This window comes from Talaromyces marneffei, chromosome 2, assembly GCF_009556855.1.
Source record: "Talaromyces marneffei chromosome 2, complete sequence".
NCBI lineage: Eukaryota > Fungi > Ascomycota > Eurotiomycetes > Eurotiales > Trichocomaceae > Talaromyces > Talaromyces marneffei.
Window position 1 is genome coordinate 3,231,021 of NC_072349.1, and position 13,894 is coordinate 3,244,914.

General features: G+C 46.8%; 4 protein-coding genes across 4 annotated transcripts; 1 reads left to right on the forward strand and 3 right to left on the reverse strand.

The window, feature by feature from the left end:
* Nucleotides 1-636: 636 nt before the first annotated feature.
* Nucleotides 637-2,657, reverse strand: EYB26_003524 (uncharacterized protein; the record flags this gene model as incomplete). The annotated part of the gene is made up of 6 exons (XM_054262824.1): nt 637-671; nt 726-1,666; nt 1,739-1,886; nt 1,944-1,988; nt 2,048-2,175; nt 2,242-2,657. The coding sequence occupies 6 exons, from the start codon at nt 2,655-2,657 to the stop codon at nt 637-639; spliced, it is 1,713 nt and encodes a 570-aa protein (XP_054118799.1).
* A 313-nt stretch (nt 2,658-2,970) lies between these two features.
* EYB26_003525 (uncharacterized protein) lies at nt 2,971-4,680 on the forward strand (the record flags this gene model as incomplete). Its single annotated transcript, XM_054262825.1, has 7 exons — nt 2,971-3,084; nt 3,138-3,296; nt 3,357-3,495; nt 3,552-3,767; nt 3,826-4,424; nt 4,476-4,598; nt 4,654-4,680. The coding sequence occupies 7 exons, from the start codon at nt 2,971-2,973 to the stop codon at nt 4,678-4,680; spliced, it is 1,377 nt and encodes a 458-aa protein (XP_054118800.1).
* A 20-nt stretch (nt 4,681-4,700) lies between these two features.
* Nucleotides 4,701-6,068, reverse strand: EYB26_003526 (uncharacterized protein; the record flags this gene model as incomplete). The annotated part of the gene is made up of 1 exon (XM_054262826.1): nt 4,701-6,068. The coding sequence occupies one exon, from the start codon at nt 6,066-6,068 to the stop codon at nt 4,701-4,703; it is 1,368 nt and encodes a 455-aa protein (XP_054118801.1).
* A 656-nt stretch (nt 6,069-6,724) lies between these two features.
* Nucleotides 6,725-8,841, reverse strand: EYB26_003527 (uncharacterized protein; the record flags this gene model as incomplete). Its single annotated transcript, XM_054262827.1, has 3 exons — nt 6,725-8,240; nt 8,305-8,472; nt 8,525-8,841. The coding sequence occupies 3 exons, from the start codon at nt 8,839-8,841 to the stop codon at nt 6,725-6,727; spliced, it is 2,001 nt and encodes a 666-aa protein (XP_054118802.1).
* Between the last annotated feature and the right edge of the window lie 5,053 nt (nt 8,842-13,894).

Consider the following 13,894-nt stretch of genomic DNA (forward strand, 5'->3'; position numbering starts at 1 on the left):
TCTACAAAAGCCAATGTTGTTCATGACGCAATATCTTCCTCGAGAAGAGGAATGATGTCTCTGCCACCTGGTAACATGCTGGAATATCATCACCAAATTCATATGTATGGTTCGTGTCAAGACTCCAATGCTTGGTATAGCGATCTCCCCGGCCTCTCACGATCCAAGGTAGATGATGGTCCTAAATCCGAGTTTGGTTCTAACATAATGACGATGATTTGATATGAGTGTATATGATTAAGCCCATCGGCATTCTGAGTAAATCTACTCACATGTCCAGTAATTCCGCAAATCTAGATAATGATTGATTACTGAAATAAGTCATCCATCAGTCCAGCCTCTTATATATTAATCTCTGGCTGACTGTCATCGAGAAAACTGGCGTGGTTGGTGATAGGTATCCGGATGGATGGGAAAAGACATTGTTTGCTGGCTGATACAGCACCCCTTCCACGGTAGACCTCAGAGATGAGAACCGCCTTTGTTCGGACTAAAGATGTGCGAAGAGCTCATTCGCTTGGAAGAAGCAGTATTCATTCCCACCAGAAATAGAGAAATATAATGAGTGTATTAAAAGCGCATTGTTCGTTCATTTCAGTCATTGTCACAGTCCAAAGACGACATTTATACCTTGTACTAGTCCGAAACAAAATCGTCCTCGGAATCCGATTCTGTTGTAGCTAATTAGCATTGAGTAGATGAAGACAAGGACAAACAGAACTCACCTATTATTACTTCGTAATCAAAAGCTCCTCCTACATTCTGCGCAAGAGCATCACTAATGACGTTCTGCGCATCAGGAGGAATAGCGCTGTCGGCTACCGCACTTGTTATAATCAAATGAAACCCGCTGTTGTTCGGCCCGAGCTGTGAAACAAAATCGAGAATTCCCTCTGCGGTAAATTTACTATAAGCATGAATTGCAAGGAAGCGAAGGTTTGCCAGTGTCAGAAAAGATGGCCAGAGATCATCATCAAAGCCTAGCCCACTGACTGAGAAACGTTCTAGTTTCGTCAAATACGGCATCATGGCCATGACATGGCCTGCTGTATAGAAATCGGAGACTTCTTTGAGATCCAGCTCGCGAAGTTCGGTCAATTTGCAGATCGCTTGTAGCAGACTTGCCTCGTTTTGAACAACAGCATGCCGCTTTCGTTGAAGGATTAGGGATCGTAGAGACTCGGCTTGGAGGGATAGTGCGTGGTGAAAATCCTCATTGTTCTCAGTGAAATAGCATCGCATTTGCAGTGTTTCAAGACGTATTCTGTCGTCGACAAGCACTTTGGCAAGAAGACTCATGTCATCCATGCCCATGAAATCTCGAAGTTGCAAATGGCGCAAGTTTTCACACTGACTCATCCATCCAGCAACAGCTGCGAGAGTCTCGTTGAATGAGTCATCGCGGGCAGTAGGTTGAGAATCTGTCAATACGAGTCTCTTCAAAGCTTTAGGTGGACCAAGGGTTGGAAGGTGAGCAATAGCTTCAATAGATAGATTAGTCAATACCAACTTCGTAAGTGAGTCGAGATGGGATCCCAAAGCGAGGATAGTCCGTGGTCCAATGAATGACAGACTAATAACCTCAAATGTTTCCAATGAGTTAGGACGTAAACTGCTTAGAACGCGTTCAGCTTGGGCATCGGCTTGGAAACCGTGTTGATCCAACCTGTGAGATGATGAGTTGGTCTTTCCAAAAAAGAGAAATAAGAACTCAGAATTGCATAGTGTAGATATTTACCATCTGAAAACTGAAAGACTTTTGAAATCCGGGCAGTGCTCTCGGATTTCTTCGTCGGCTCTTTCATCAAAGGAAGCCCCATTCCAAATATATAGAGTCTGTAACCTGGGCAAATGTATAGCCCATTGCTTCAGAGCGTTTCCAGATACTGATGTTCATCAGCTAGGGAATTATGCCATCGGCGTCTGTGGACAGGGCATCTTACTATTGCCTCTTAGTTCCCTGATCATATGTGCTCTATCTGTTATAACTAGTTCATTGTGAGTACATTAAATTCCCAGTTTCCGGGTGTGCCAAGGGCCAACTTACGTGTCCCAACTCTCTGAATGAGCCAAGAGATGTTGGTGAAATCTTGTTTTGAAGACCGAAGTCTTTTATGACCCTTGCTCTCGTAATCTTGATAAATTAGATCACTAATTCCGCTAGCAAAGAACTCACTGTATCTTGTAGTCAGATATAGTCCATATTCGTCAATTTAAAGGTTTCATAAAGAAATGGCATACTCTCGTATATGGCCCTTGAATCTGGTATGGGTCAAAAGTTCTCTAAAATCATCCAAGTCCAAGTATCTGATATAATCGCAATACGGTAAGAATGTTTTCCCATCTGAAGTTGATAGTATAATAGACCGCCACATGAGTATCCATTTGCGGAACGTTGCAGCTGATTCTGCAACGTTTCTGGGTATCGTGCTCAATGATGGCGCCCTGGAGAAATCAAGGACACGCGGTCTGAACGATTCATCTTCTGCGCCGCCACCAAAGGCAGGAGACGAGTCATATAGCTGATACAGTATTGCTAGGGCTGGCTCTGCAAGCCATCTGGATACCAGAGCGCATTGAAAAAGTGTGTTGTGGTCGTCTTGCGCTTTGAGGAAGTCTAAGATGATGAGAAGCACGTCGCCGCTTAGGATCACCATTGCTTCAGAAGCTCCAGCTCTGTTTCATCAAGGGAAGGGCTCCAGAAGCAGTCCCAATCAGAGATAAGAAAATTATGATGACAAGAAAACAAGAGCAAAATCTCTAGAGGATGTTGATGAGGCAGCCAGGCACGTCCTCTCATGACGTTTCGGGAAAGCGTGTGTTAGGGACGCGTCTGATTGGCGGATAGACCGCACAGTGGGGCATGTACATATATATCTCTTGCCTTGTTGACCTGCTTCCTTTCCTACTTCCACCTCTATAAACATATATAGATATGCATAAGTCCTCACAATAACAGGACAACTGAAGATGCCGAAGCTGTCATTCTCTCTCAAGCCATCTGCATTATTGCAACTACATGACGCATTGGTGTGCCTGAGCAAATTCAATGAGAGCGTCTCGATTGAGGCTGAATATGACCTAGTAAGTGCCTCACCACGACTTAGCAAGTAGATTTTACTGATGTTGGCCGTAAGTTACGCTTGAGTACTCTAAATACGGCCAAAACGGCATACGCCTCGTTCGTCCTGGACTCGAGCAAATTCTTCTTCAAGTATAGCTTCAGTGCACGCGGGGCCCAGCAGAGTTCTGGCCAGAGATATGTGGATAAGTTTGCGTGTCAGATGTATATTAAGGTATTTCATCTCATATATCCGATACTAGTCTAATATTTTGACTGTTAATATCCGGTACAGGCTCTACTTTCAGTCTTCAAAGGTCGAGCCGGCGAGTCACGCGACAAGCAGACCGCAGTAGAACGTTGTGACGTTGAGCTACATGATTCTCCAGATGAAGTTGAATGTAGACTACACATACAGATGATATGTGGTCAAGGTACATATCCTTTCCGCCAACTTACTACAAGGTCGGATCTGATGAACATGCGGCAGGTGTTGTTAAATCTTATAAATTGACCTATGAGCCTGTTTCCGTGCAACACGCTCTATTCGATCAGTCGCGGGTACAGAACCAATGGGTCATCCAGGCCAAGATATTGAGAGAGATCATTGATCATTTTAGCCCTACTGCAGAACAACTGGATATTTATCCTGACGCAGGAAAGGCCATTTTTACTAGCTTCACCAATAAAATTAGTGATGGGAAAGGTATTTTCGCTCCTTATCAGTTATAAGTACGGATCATCGGGGCTAATTGATTGTGAAGAAATACTCAAACAACCGGTCCACACATCCGTTGCTATTGACAGAAAAGATTTTGAAGAATTCACCGTCAGAGATGGCCTGCATGTCGCGATCAATGTCAAGGACTTCAAAGCAGCAGTTGTTCATGCAGACACCATGAAGACGGCGATCACTGCGCGTTACACTCGTCCCTGTCGGCCTCTGCAACTGGCATACGTATCAGAAGATGGCATCGACTCAGAGTTTACGCTGATGACACGCGGAGAGGTCGATGAGGCCGACAATGACGATGATAATGCTTCAAGGCCTGTCTCACAGCTTCCTGCCAGACCGGCCGCTAGACGTGTAGCAGTGCCTGAACCGGCTATCAACCCTTCTGCCGCCGCAGTCTCCACAACTTCATCAACAGCAAGAAATACGATGCCACCGCCATCCAGTCGACCAGCCATACCATTTCGAAAGCCGGAATTAATGTCAAGTGCTGCGTCAAGAGCAGCATTGGCCGATATTCATGATAGTCTTTTTGTGCCCGCGGATGACGATAGACAGTGGGATGAACAAATGTATAATAATGAGGTAGATGACCAGGATATTCTGGGCTGGGATTCGAATATTGAACCGGTGTGTGTCGCAGGTCCGTTTTCTTGGGTTGGAAACTAATTGTCGGGGTAGGGAGCATACCATGAAGGTCGCCCAAAACCGCTAACGGACGATTATCCAACGTTCTCGTCTGCTAGAGAACAAACCCGTACCGACGCTGAAACAGCTATCCCGCCGACGCAGCCAATGTCGCAGGTATGTTTTCGCTCGTGAGAACCGCTCCGAGTGCTCGAATACTGATTAATGGTAGATACGAAACCTGGGCCTGTTTGACTGAATTCGCATATGTGGTCTGATTCATGAGGAAACCACTACCCAGCTTGTGGCACAACCTGCGCCTACTCGAACAACTTTCGCCTGATCATCGTACAGAACCTCAGCAGGAAGTTGAATCCGACTCAACCTCCCTTTCACATTCCCACGTTCATCCGTATCAGGCCCACAGTTGCCATGCTCTCCCCACCCACAAGAAACAACGGTCTTGTTATCAGACAAGACAGCAACGGCATGTTCACTACCAGCCATGAACTGCGCGACGGACTCCCAACGTACCATCGATTCCCGAACCGCAGACGACTTCTCATGGACACCCAACTGGCCGCGATCATTGCGGCCCCAGGCAATAACTGACTTGTCAAGAGTATCATGTAAACAAATCCCGTGCCAACTGGTCGATACATTGTATCGATTTTCAATGCGGCCGCTTTTCTGTAATGTCTTTACAGAAGGTGCAGCAGAAATGATATTCCATTTATCATCCGTCCCAAGGATCGTATACGTATATTCCCCTCCCTCCCCAGCCGTTGTGTTCTTCTTGTAACCACCAATAAACGTAAACTCCCTCCCACAACTCACGCTCCTCGGCACCACTCCCATGTCAGTTAGATCAATCCTCACAGGCGCCCAGACAACCTTTCTCCCGACACTCTTTGAATCATTTGAGAGTTGCCCTTTCCTCGAAGCTCCCCATCCATAGACCTCACCATTCGACAATATCGCGACAACGTGATTCATCCCACTGCTTATAGCTTCAATGCGTGTAGTCGCAGGCGGGAAATCAGTGAGTAGATAATCATCGACATCAATAAGAGCGCCATCAACCGTATTGTTAGTGGACGAGGTAGTTCGGAGGCCGGATCCGAGACCTAATTCACCTTTATCCCCTGTTCCGAGGGATATTGCAATATCTTTTTCCTCCCCGTCATTGTTGAGGGGGATGATGGTAGCGACGAAACAAGTCGCAGACCAGGTAGCGCATACATCTTTGAAGCGATCAATAATCACCCCTTTAGGTCCACCCAGCCGGAATCTGACACGCTTGAAGCGCGTAACGACATCGTCCTCATTACCAACCCCCTGACTCAACCCTGATGATGGCGAGGTGATGGCCCAGCAAACCCCGCATCTCAAATCCTCATTCAACCCAGCCGCATACACAACTCCATCCTCGAGTAGAATGAGTGTATGGTTCCCGCCGCAGGATATACGCTTTACTTTCCTCTCCGTTCCATCACTGCCATTTGCAGTTTGTTGTTGTTGTTGTTGTTGGTTGGTGACGATGGCGTCGTCACAAAATAAACATTCCGTTGGCTCAGAGACATCATCTCTATGTCCTATGCCCAGTTGGCCGGATCCGTTTGAGCCGAGGGCAAAGACTTTCTCCATTTCCACTCTTCGGCCCTTTTACCGTTTATTTATTTATTTCGCGATTGGAATGAATGCGTAGTATGAGAAAGTTGGATGATCGGAATGGGATCACTGAAAGAGTATATACGAGCTATACTTAATTTGTATTAGTGTGCTTTTATCGAGAGAGGCAATTATGGTTATCTACACGTGACAATTTATCGATTAGATAGGCGCTTATCAATACTTTAAATGAGCCCCAGCCCTCCTATCTTATCTGCACATTATCTTCGATAAGACGTCGAAGAAATCATGACGTGGAACGATCATCAAAAGCACAATGGATTAGCAAATTTACGTAGGAATTGGTAGTTTAATATGAAACTAATGCATTTTTCGGGTATCCATGTAAATAGTTATGTTCCATATAATCAATTGTCCCATCACACATTATCTCGTTGAGACGTCTCAAAGAGGAAACGAATTGATCAAAGTCTATCTTTGCTTTCAATTCAGTGATATATACACATGCACACACATTCTAAAAAGAGAGGATGCAATAAGAGGAAAAAATAAGATGCAACAGCGAGAAAGCAAACGAATTTCTTTCGTGATGATTAAATTAAACCGTATAAAACTTGCTGAGAAAAGAAGAGAGTCAAGAGTCCGAGGAGTAAACATAGCGAGGAGTGAGTTTACTTCTCGGTCACAACAGGAGCAGCAGCCTCGGTCTCATCACTCTCAACAGAGCGAGCGGCAGGAGGCAAGCTGGAGAATGTCTGACCACCAAGCTTCTCGGTGCCTCGGAACATGGGGCTTGTACGCTCAAAGTAGTTGTGGACGGCGCCCTCGAAAAGAGCGCCTTCGGTGTCGACGTCAATCTCACCATCTTCATTGGAGTTCTTGCGAGCAATACCGTTCTCCCACTCCTGACGGTAGTCCTCGACCTTCTGCTTGTAGTCGAGCTCGGGGTCATAGTATTTGCCGACACCACGGAGGCGTTCCCAAACAGACAAGTGCTGGGGGTGGATGGCGACACCGTGGTAGTCTTGCTCACGGCCGTTACGGATGTACCACCAGCGGCGTTCCTGTTCCTTGAGATCGAGACCGGTGGTATCTGGGAGCCACAAGTAGGTGACGAGCATACCGGCAAGACCGAACCAGGGCCAGATGTGGAATCGTTGCTGAGCACTGGTATAGCTGGAGACAATGGCGGCAATCAAGGCACCGAGTTTACCCATGGCAGCGGAGAAACCGTGGGCAGAGGCACGGATGGGAGCAGGGAAACATTCGGCGGCAACCAAGAAGGTGACACAGTTCGGACCGAACTGGTTGAAGAAAGAGGACAAGAAGTACATGGCCTGGAAAGCCTTGATGTGCTCTAGGGAGGTGTAGTAATTGTAGCGGAAACCAGGCACAACGAAGAGGATGAAGCACATCAAGAAACCGACCTGCTGCATCCATTTACGTCCGTAGAATTTGTTGTCGATGAGGAAAGAGGCGAGATAGTAACCAACAAGGGAGACACCAATGTTGAGCAGGTTGTACAACCAATTGGGCATCAACGACTTCTCATTGGGCAAGATGACATTGATAAACTGGGTCTGGAAGAGCTTGTTACCGTAAAAGAAGACATCGTTGGCGAACCAACCGAAACTGGTAGCAAAGAGACGAGGACCGAAGTACTTCAAGGTCAGACGGAAAGATTCAACGTCGTATCCAGTAACGGAAGCCTTCTTCTTGATGGCCTGGAGCTGCTTGGAGGCAGCCTTCATGTGGTAGGCACGGTAGTAAGTGAGCCAGAGAGTTCCGACAGCAGGGATAGCGAAGGAGACACGGTAGGTCCATTGAGCAGCGACCTTGGAGTAAGGGGGACTACCGGAACCGTGGTGGAAGATCAACAACAGGAGGATCAAGAGACCCTGGTTGATAAACTGACCCCAACCCTGCATCAAGAAAGCACTGACGACCTTGCGGCCACGGTGGAGACGATCCTCACGGGTAGAGATACGACCAGAGCCGACGGCGTTCTCCATACCAGAGGTGGCGGTCATGGGGTATTCACCACCGACACCGATACTGTAGAAGAAGAGAGACCAGGCGTAGCAGATAACCCAGCCGTTCTCGGTGACACCGTAGGCGGCAGTAAGCATGAGCAGACCGACAAACATGATGGTGGCATCCTGGATGAGACCCCAGCGACGACCGATCCTGCGTCCGTTAGTATGGAAATTTTCAAGTCGTCTTTTTTTTTGAAACAAAGGGTTGAACATACATATCACCAAGATAACCAACGAGAATCTGACCGACCATGATACCAGCAATTTCCAAATAAGTCAAAGCGTTGATCCAGTTGACATTGCAAGTTTGGTGCCTGGACCAGCAATCTGGGAAAGCATCGGCCAAAAGCGACTGCACAGTGCTGACGGAGAAGAGGACGTAACTGGGACAAAAATCAGCGAATTGAACAACTTAGTGCTAGAAGCGAAACTCACCCTTCCAAGAGCAGACCAGCACCAGGCAAAACCATATTCTTGAAGTAGAAAGAGACGGGCGATAGAGGATCGGCCTTGATCATTCGACCAATAGCAGCCAACTCTTTGCGTGCCTCAGCACTTTCGACCTTGCTCACGAACTTGAAACGCTGTCCGAGAGGCAGATCAGCCCAGTAGCGGCCGTCGGGGGTATAGCTGTCGTCGGGGCGGAGGAGCACGTCAAAGGCATCCTTTTCGGTCGGGTGCATATCCTCGTACTGAGGGTGTGTGCCGGTCACATCAGGCCCATGAGGGGGCATTGGACCGAGAGCAGTCATTTTGTCGCTGTCTCTTGTCGTCTCGCTCGATGATTCGAGAAAAAACGTCGACGAGGACGAGATTATGATCTTATCTACAGATTTAAATAAATTCGGTAAGAGGTCGTGTGATCAACAAGCGAGCGAAAAAAGCGCTCAGACTACCAAGACTGCCACTTACCGAAAGATCAAAAGCCACGGCCTGAGCAAACGACGCCTCAAGGCTTGGTATAAGCACAGTGACGAAAAAAAGATCCCAGACAAAGACGGGATTTGGGGAGGCGAATATATATAACATTTTGGGCGTTGCTTGGCTGGTCTTGGCCGACTGGGAGGAGAGGCACGTTTCTGTATCCGGAGCGCTGATATGTCGAAGCAGCCCCACTGGCAGTCCGGTACCGCTAATTTAGCTGTATGGTACGACTAGGGACGGCGGGTCTGACCCACCGAGGCGAATCTGCTTAACGATCTTGCTATCCATTGTCCAGTCAGGCTGATGACGGTTCCACTACGCTAAAAAAATTTCTGTCAATTATTTGCCCCAAGTAGTATATGGGTGCTGTGTATACGGACAACTCCCCTCGTAGGTGCACAACATCATCATACGGCGTCCAGAGGTACATAGGTACATAGAGGCCGCGACCGAACTACGGGTTTCACTACTGTAGTACAAAACGGGCTTGAAAAGCGAAACGAAACGAAAAAAAAGCAAATACGGATACATTAGTAGTGCATAATATGGTGGTCTATGCTCCCCCCAGTCATTGGTCCGCAATTGTGAGCAGCGAAGCGGCTTGGCAGAGCGATCGGCCCCGGGGTAGTCCATTGGCCAATTGGAGGCTGGGAATGCCACACGTGTGCTCTACGGCCGTTTTCATTGCTCTCGATGTCTTGGCTGCTGTCATCGATTTCCGGCTTGGCATCGCTAAAAGAGGTAACGCCTGCGTCTACTACTTTCATCTGCTACGAGTGCTCGGGAGTAGCACAATGCATTTATGTACAGCTTAATTGTTGTGAGCGTTGGAGATGAGGTACTCTGTACATCACAATTAAATCATCTGTATATACTTTCCTGGCTGGAACAACAGATGAGACATGTTCGACGTAGATCAGAGACTCAATTAGCTGGTAGACTCGAGTCTCCCGTACGCCATGTGCAACACGATGAATCATCACGATCGCTGCAAATAGTTTGGGCGAACTCAAGGTCAGCCTGGGCCTGTCAGGTGGTGCAGCCGCAGCCGCGTGTAACGCAATCAAAAGCAATTTCTATTCATGACTAATAATACTACTTCGTACACGTTCTGACTTTGACCATATGGCATGTTGTACGGAGTAACAAAGTTACTGTAGTAGTTACTACGTACTCGTACTGCTCTGACTGTACACATTAATAACATCGGCACTATTATTCAGTAAATGCACGATAAACTTCAGGCTGACTCAAGCATCGACAAGCAATTGACAAGAATGCATGGCGTTCCATATCCATGGGAAAAGGCGCAGCCAAGCTGAGATCGAGATGAATTGTCCGTGCCGAGAGTCTTAACTACCCGGTGGCACAACTTACCAGAAGAAGTACGTACGTATTACTAATGTCGCAGCTGCAAGCCATATCCGTATCGAGTCATTGCCTTCCGTGCGCAGGGCTTCGTTACTAGTCGATACCATATTACCTGCTACACGACTCGGAAGGTGGATTGCTGCATCTGTGTAGTACAGCGTCACCCTAAGACTCTTTCAGGTAGACAATGACAAGTTCGAGACCCTCATTTAACACGCTTGGCCTATAACGAAGCCCCATCCTACCATGGCCCCCTCCGTGTTTAAGACTTCCATGCTTTTCACAGCATTCCGGTTCGGAACCAATTCCTTCGCCTGCAAGGCATACCTTCCGAGTGTCTAACTCTAGCCGCAACATGAAAATTTTCATGTCTCCATGCATGTACGAGCAAGTAGAAAATGGGACTATTGCATGGCTTGTGGATCCATCATCTCGGAGGCAGCCGACAAGAACGTAAGATCCACGGAAAACGCGGCATATTGCTTGCAAAAAAGGTATTTGTGACGCGACGCGACGGGCACAAGCCTCACTCGGGGGTCTTGTAGATTGGTGTAGCATCTGACTGCGAAACAATATTACTCAATAGGAATATCATAACTTAACTATTCATCACATATAGTTCATCCCATCGCCTGTCATGAAACTCGCGCGGCGCATGTTTCTGATTCTGCCAATTTTCGCTCGAGAGTAGGCATCGGCAGTTACTTCTGCCTCTGAGGGAAATTGTCAAACATCGGGTGGTACGAGAACTCACTAAGCGAGTAACTAATAACACCAAATTCCCAGTCATCAGACATCTCTCAACAACGTGCTTCAGCCAGGCATGTTAAGTCACATTGGAAATGAATCTCTCACGACTCGTGTTGAACGCCGCCAGCTCGCGTATTGTCCAAAAAGCTTCGAAAATCCTTCTAGACGCTCGAGATTGCGGGTCTGCTAGTTCCACGCTTATTGTATTTTTCGTTCGCTGCAAACTGCACGTGAACTATGTGCTTGGCCCTGCATAAGATCGCCCATAGCACCTGCGTGCGACCCCCTTGGCTGACCATGGTGGCTTGATCGCTCCAGCCAAGGCGCTCTGGAAAGTTTTGCCAATATTTGCTTGTTTTCTAGAAGCCTTCTGTTTTCTCCTCTCCTTCCAAGACAAGAATGGTGTCTCCATACTCCGTATGTAGTAATAGGTATGCTGAAGCTGTTCGGCGCATGATTCCGATTCGAATCACATGCTCTCTTCATTCCTTGACAAGTTGACGTTCGGCCGGACTCATCTTCGTATCTGCTCTGATGAAACATTGATTCTATCGAAAGAGGCGTTCAATAGTTCTGTATTCTTCAACACGAAGTCACAAATTGATCTCGGTAAACATTCCGAAGTATAGAGCAGTGAAATGCCTGGGAGCCTGAAGGTTGGTTTAAAGTTGACGGACCCACCCACGTGTTCCGTGTGTGGACGCTTACTTGCCAGTTAGCATCTCGGATGAATATGATTGGCTGCCGAAGTACCCACCTCAAATGAATCTCTACGCATAGTTAACTATATAACTAACTACTCTACGATAGTTACTCAGTACTTTCCTTCCATTATAGGATTCATTGCAATTGTCATATACTAGTGAAGATGTCCTATTATAGCTGCGAACGTTATCATCAATACGATGGATTCGTCCTTGTTGGAAATTCGTCTCCGCAGAGGAGATGATGACCCACATATTCATCTTACGAAAGAGTATGGAGTATGTGTATGACCATGAACCAGACACCAACATTAGGATTTCTGCCTTGTTGAACCTCTTCTTTTGCTTTTATTTCTTTTCTTTGGCTTTCTCTTCTCCAACGAACCTTTGGCCCATCTGAAACCTACACAACTTTCCACCAGATGCAACCTCGCACTGCTAACAGGGGGCCATTTCGCTACTGAACGCTTTCGAGCAGTACTATGTGACTAATGAAACCATGACCTGTTTCAAACCAGTCGTGATATTCGCCTTGCGTTGATCAATGCCCGAGCGGCTCATCTTGGCTGAATCTAGCAATCAATGCCTTGGTATGCATGTAGGTGTTTGATTATTCGTGAATATTGGCTGCTTACTTTGACCAGGATCAACCATTGCGCGCTTCAAGGCTGTGAAGTGACGTTCCTTGTTATGATTCGTACAGGTACTCTTAGAGCATTACAGCTAAAAACCAGCAGATCCGCATCGTCATCTCCTAAACGCGGAGACCCTATATGGATAATAACGTATTCGTTATAGTATAATCGTCTGACGCCAAGAACGCCAGAGGATCTTACAATGACTTACATGCAATACCCCTGAACATCAATGCGCACACGACTCGCGTATGTCATTGTTCCTACCTATTTTTAGATGGGTTCGTTGACGAGGCGGATTTGATGTGTGTCGAAATACGAAGCATAAAAGGGATGATCTTATTACGGAGTAAGCATGATAGTTAACTAACTATGTATGTACTAACTTATGTAACCGTGTCCTGGATTGGTAGGTTAGTAGGGTTGTTAAGTTTTGGGGGGGGGGGAAAATCTTCTCCCTCCAGGATTGTTTTTTTATGTACAGCTCGATGGCGACGTTTCAGGGGGACGTCAGAATTCGCGAACAAATGCTCAGTCCTACCCAATGCAGTTTCTGCATCTGACTGAGAAGAAGCTTCGTGGGACAAGTCGCCTGAAGCTTTGCATTAGGTAGTAGTCCCTTCCATATGCTGCAAATATGGAATAAGTCCATTCGCCGTAGAGGGGACCTATGGTTCACGCGCGTATCTTCTCCTGAGATTAGCAAGCAATTCGAGCAGGTGTGTTGCGTGAGTATGTAGCGGTAGATTGTTGTGGCGACATCCTCAACAACCCCCTCCCCCCCCCAAACACTGGTGAGCTTCGATTCCTCGAATTCGACCATGGGCTCGTTGGTCCGCTTCGATCTCTATCCATTCAAACATTTTGCAATATCTGGAGTGGCGGAGATTTTCGTCCACTATAAATTTGTGAGTGGCTTGGTCTCGCGGAAGAAATGATACGCAGAAATCAGGGATTATATCGTTGAATACCTAATCTGCTGTCGGGTTTTAAGGATTGGGCTATCATTCTCTTTCAAAAGCGTCTATCAGCTGCGGTCTCGATCTACAGAGAGCATCCTCTACAGCCTACGTAGTCGAACAAATAGCTCTCTCTACAGGTCAAAAGTTGATTTGAGGTCATTGTCCCCTACCTACCATGCTTGGTAGGTACACAAGTGCTCCCGCGCATCTATACTCGATGCCATCAAAATTGCGCACACAAAGAGAAATCATTTATAGAATGTCCAATTGGAATTCAAGCGAAAAAAGGACCTGCCTGTCGCTCTCGATTTATATGTAAATGAGAAAGTTTCAAACTGATATGAGACATGGAAAAGATCACACACAGACACACACACACACACAGGAAATGGAAGGAAATCAGAAAATGCGTCCGCTAGACGACAAACAGAATGATTTGCAAAAAATAACAGAGAATCG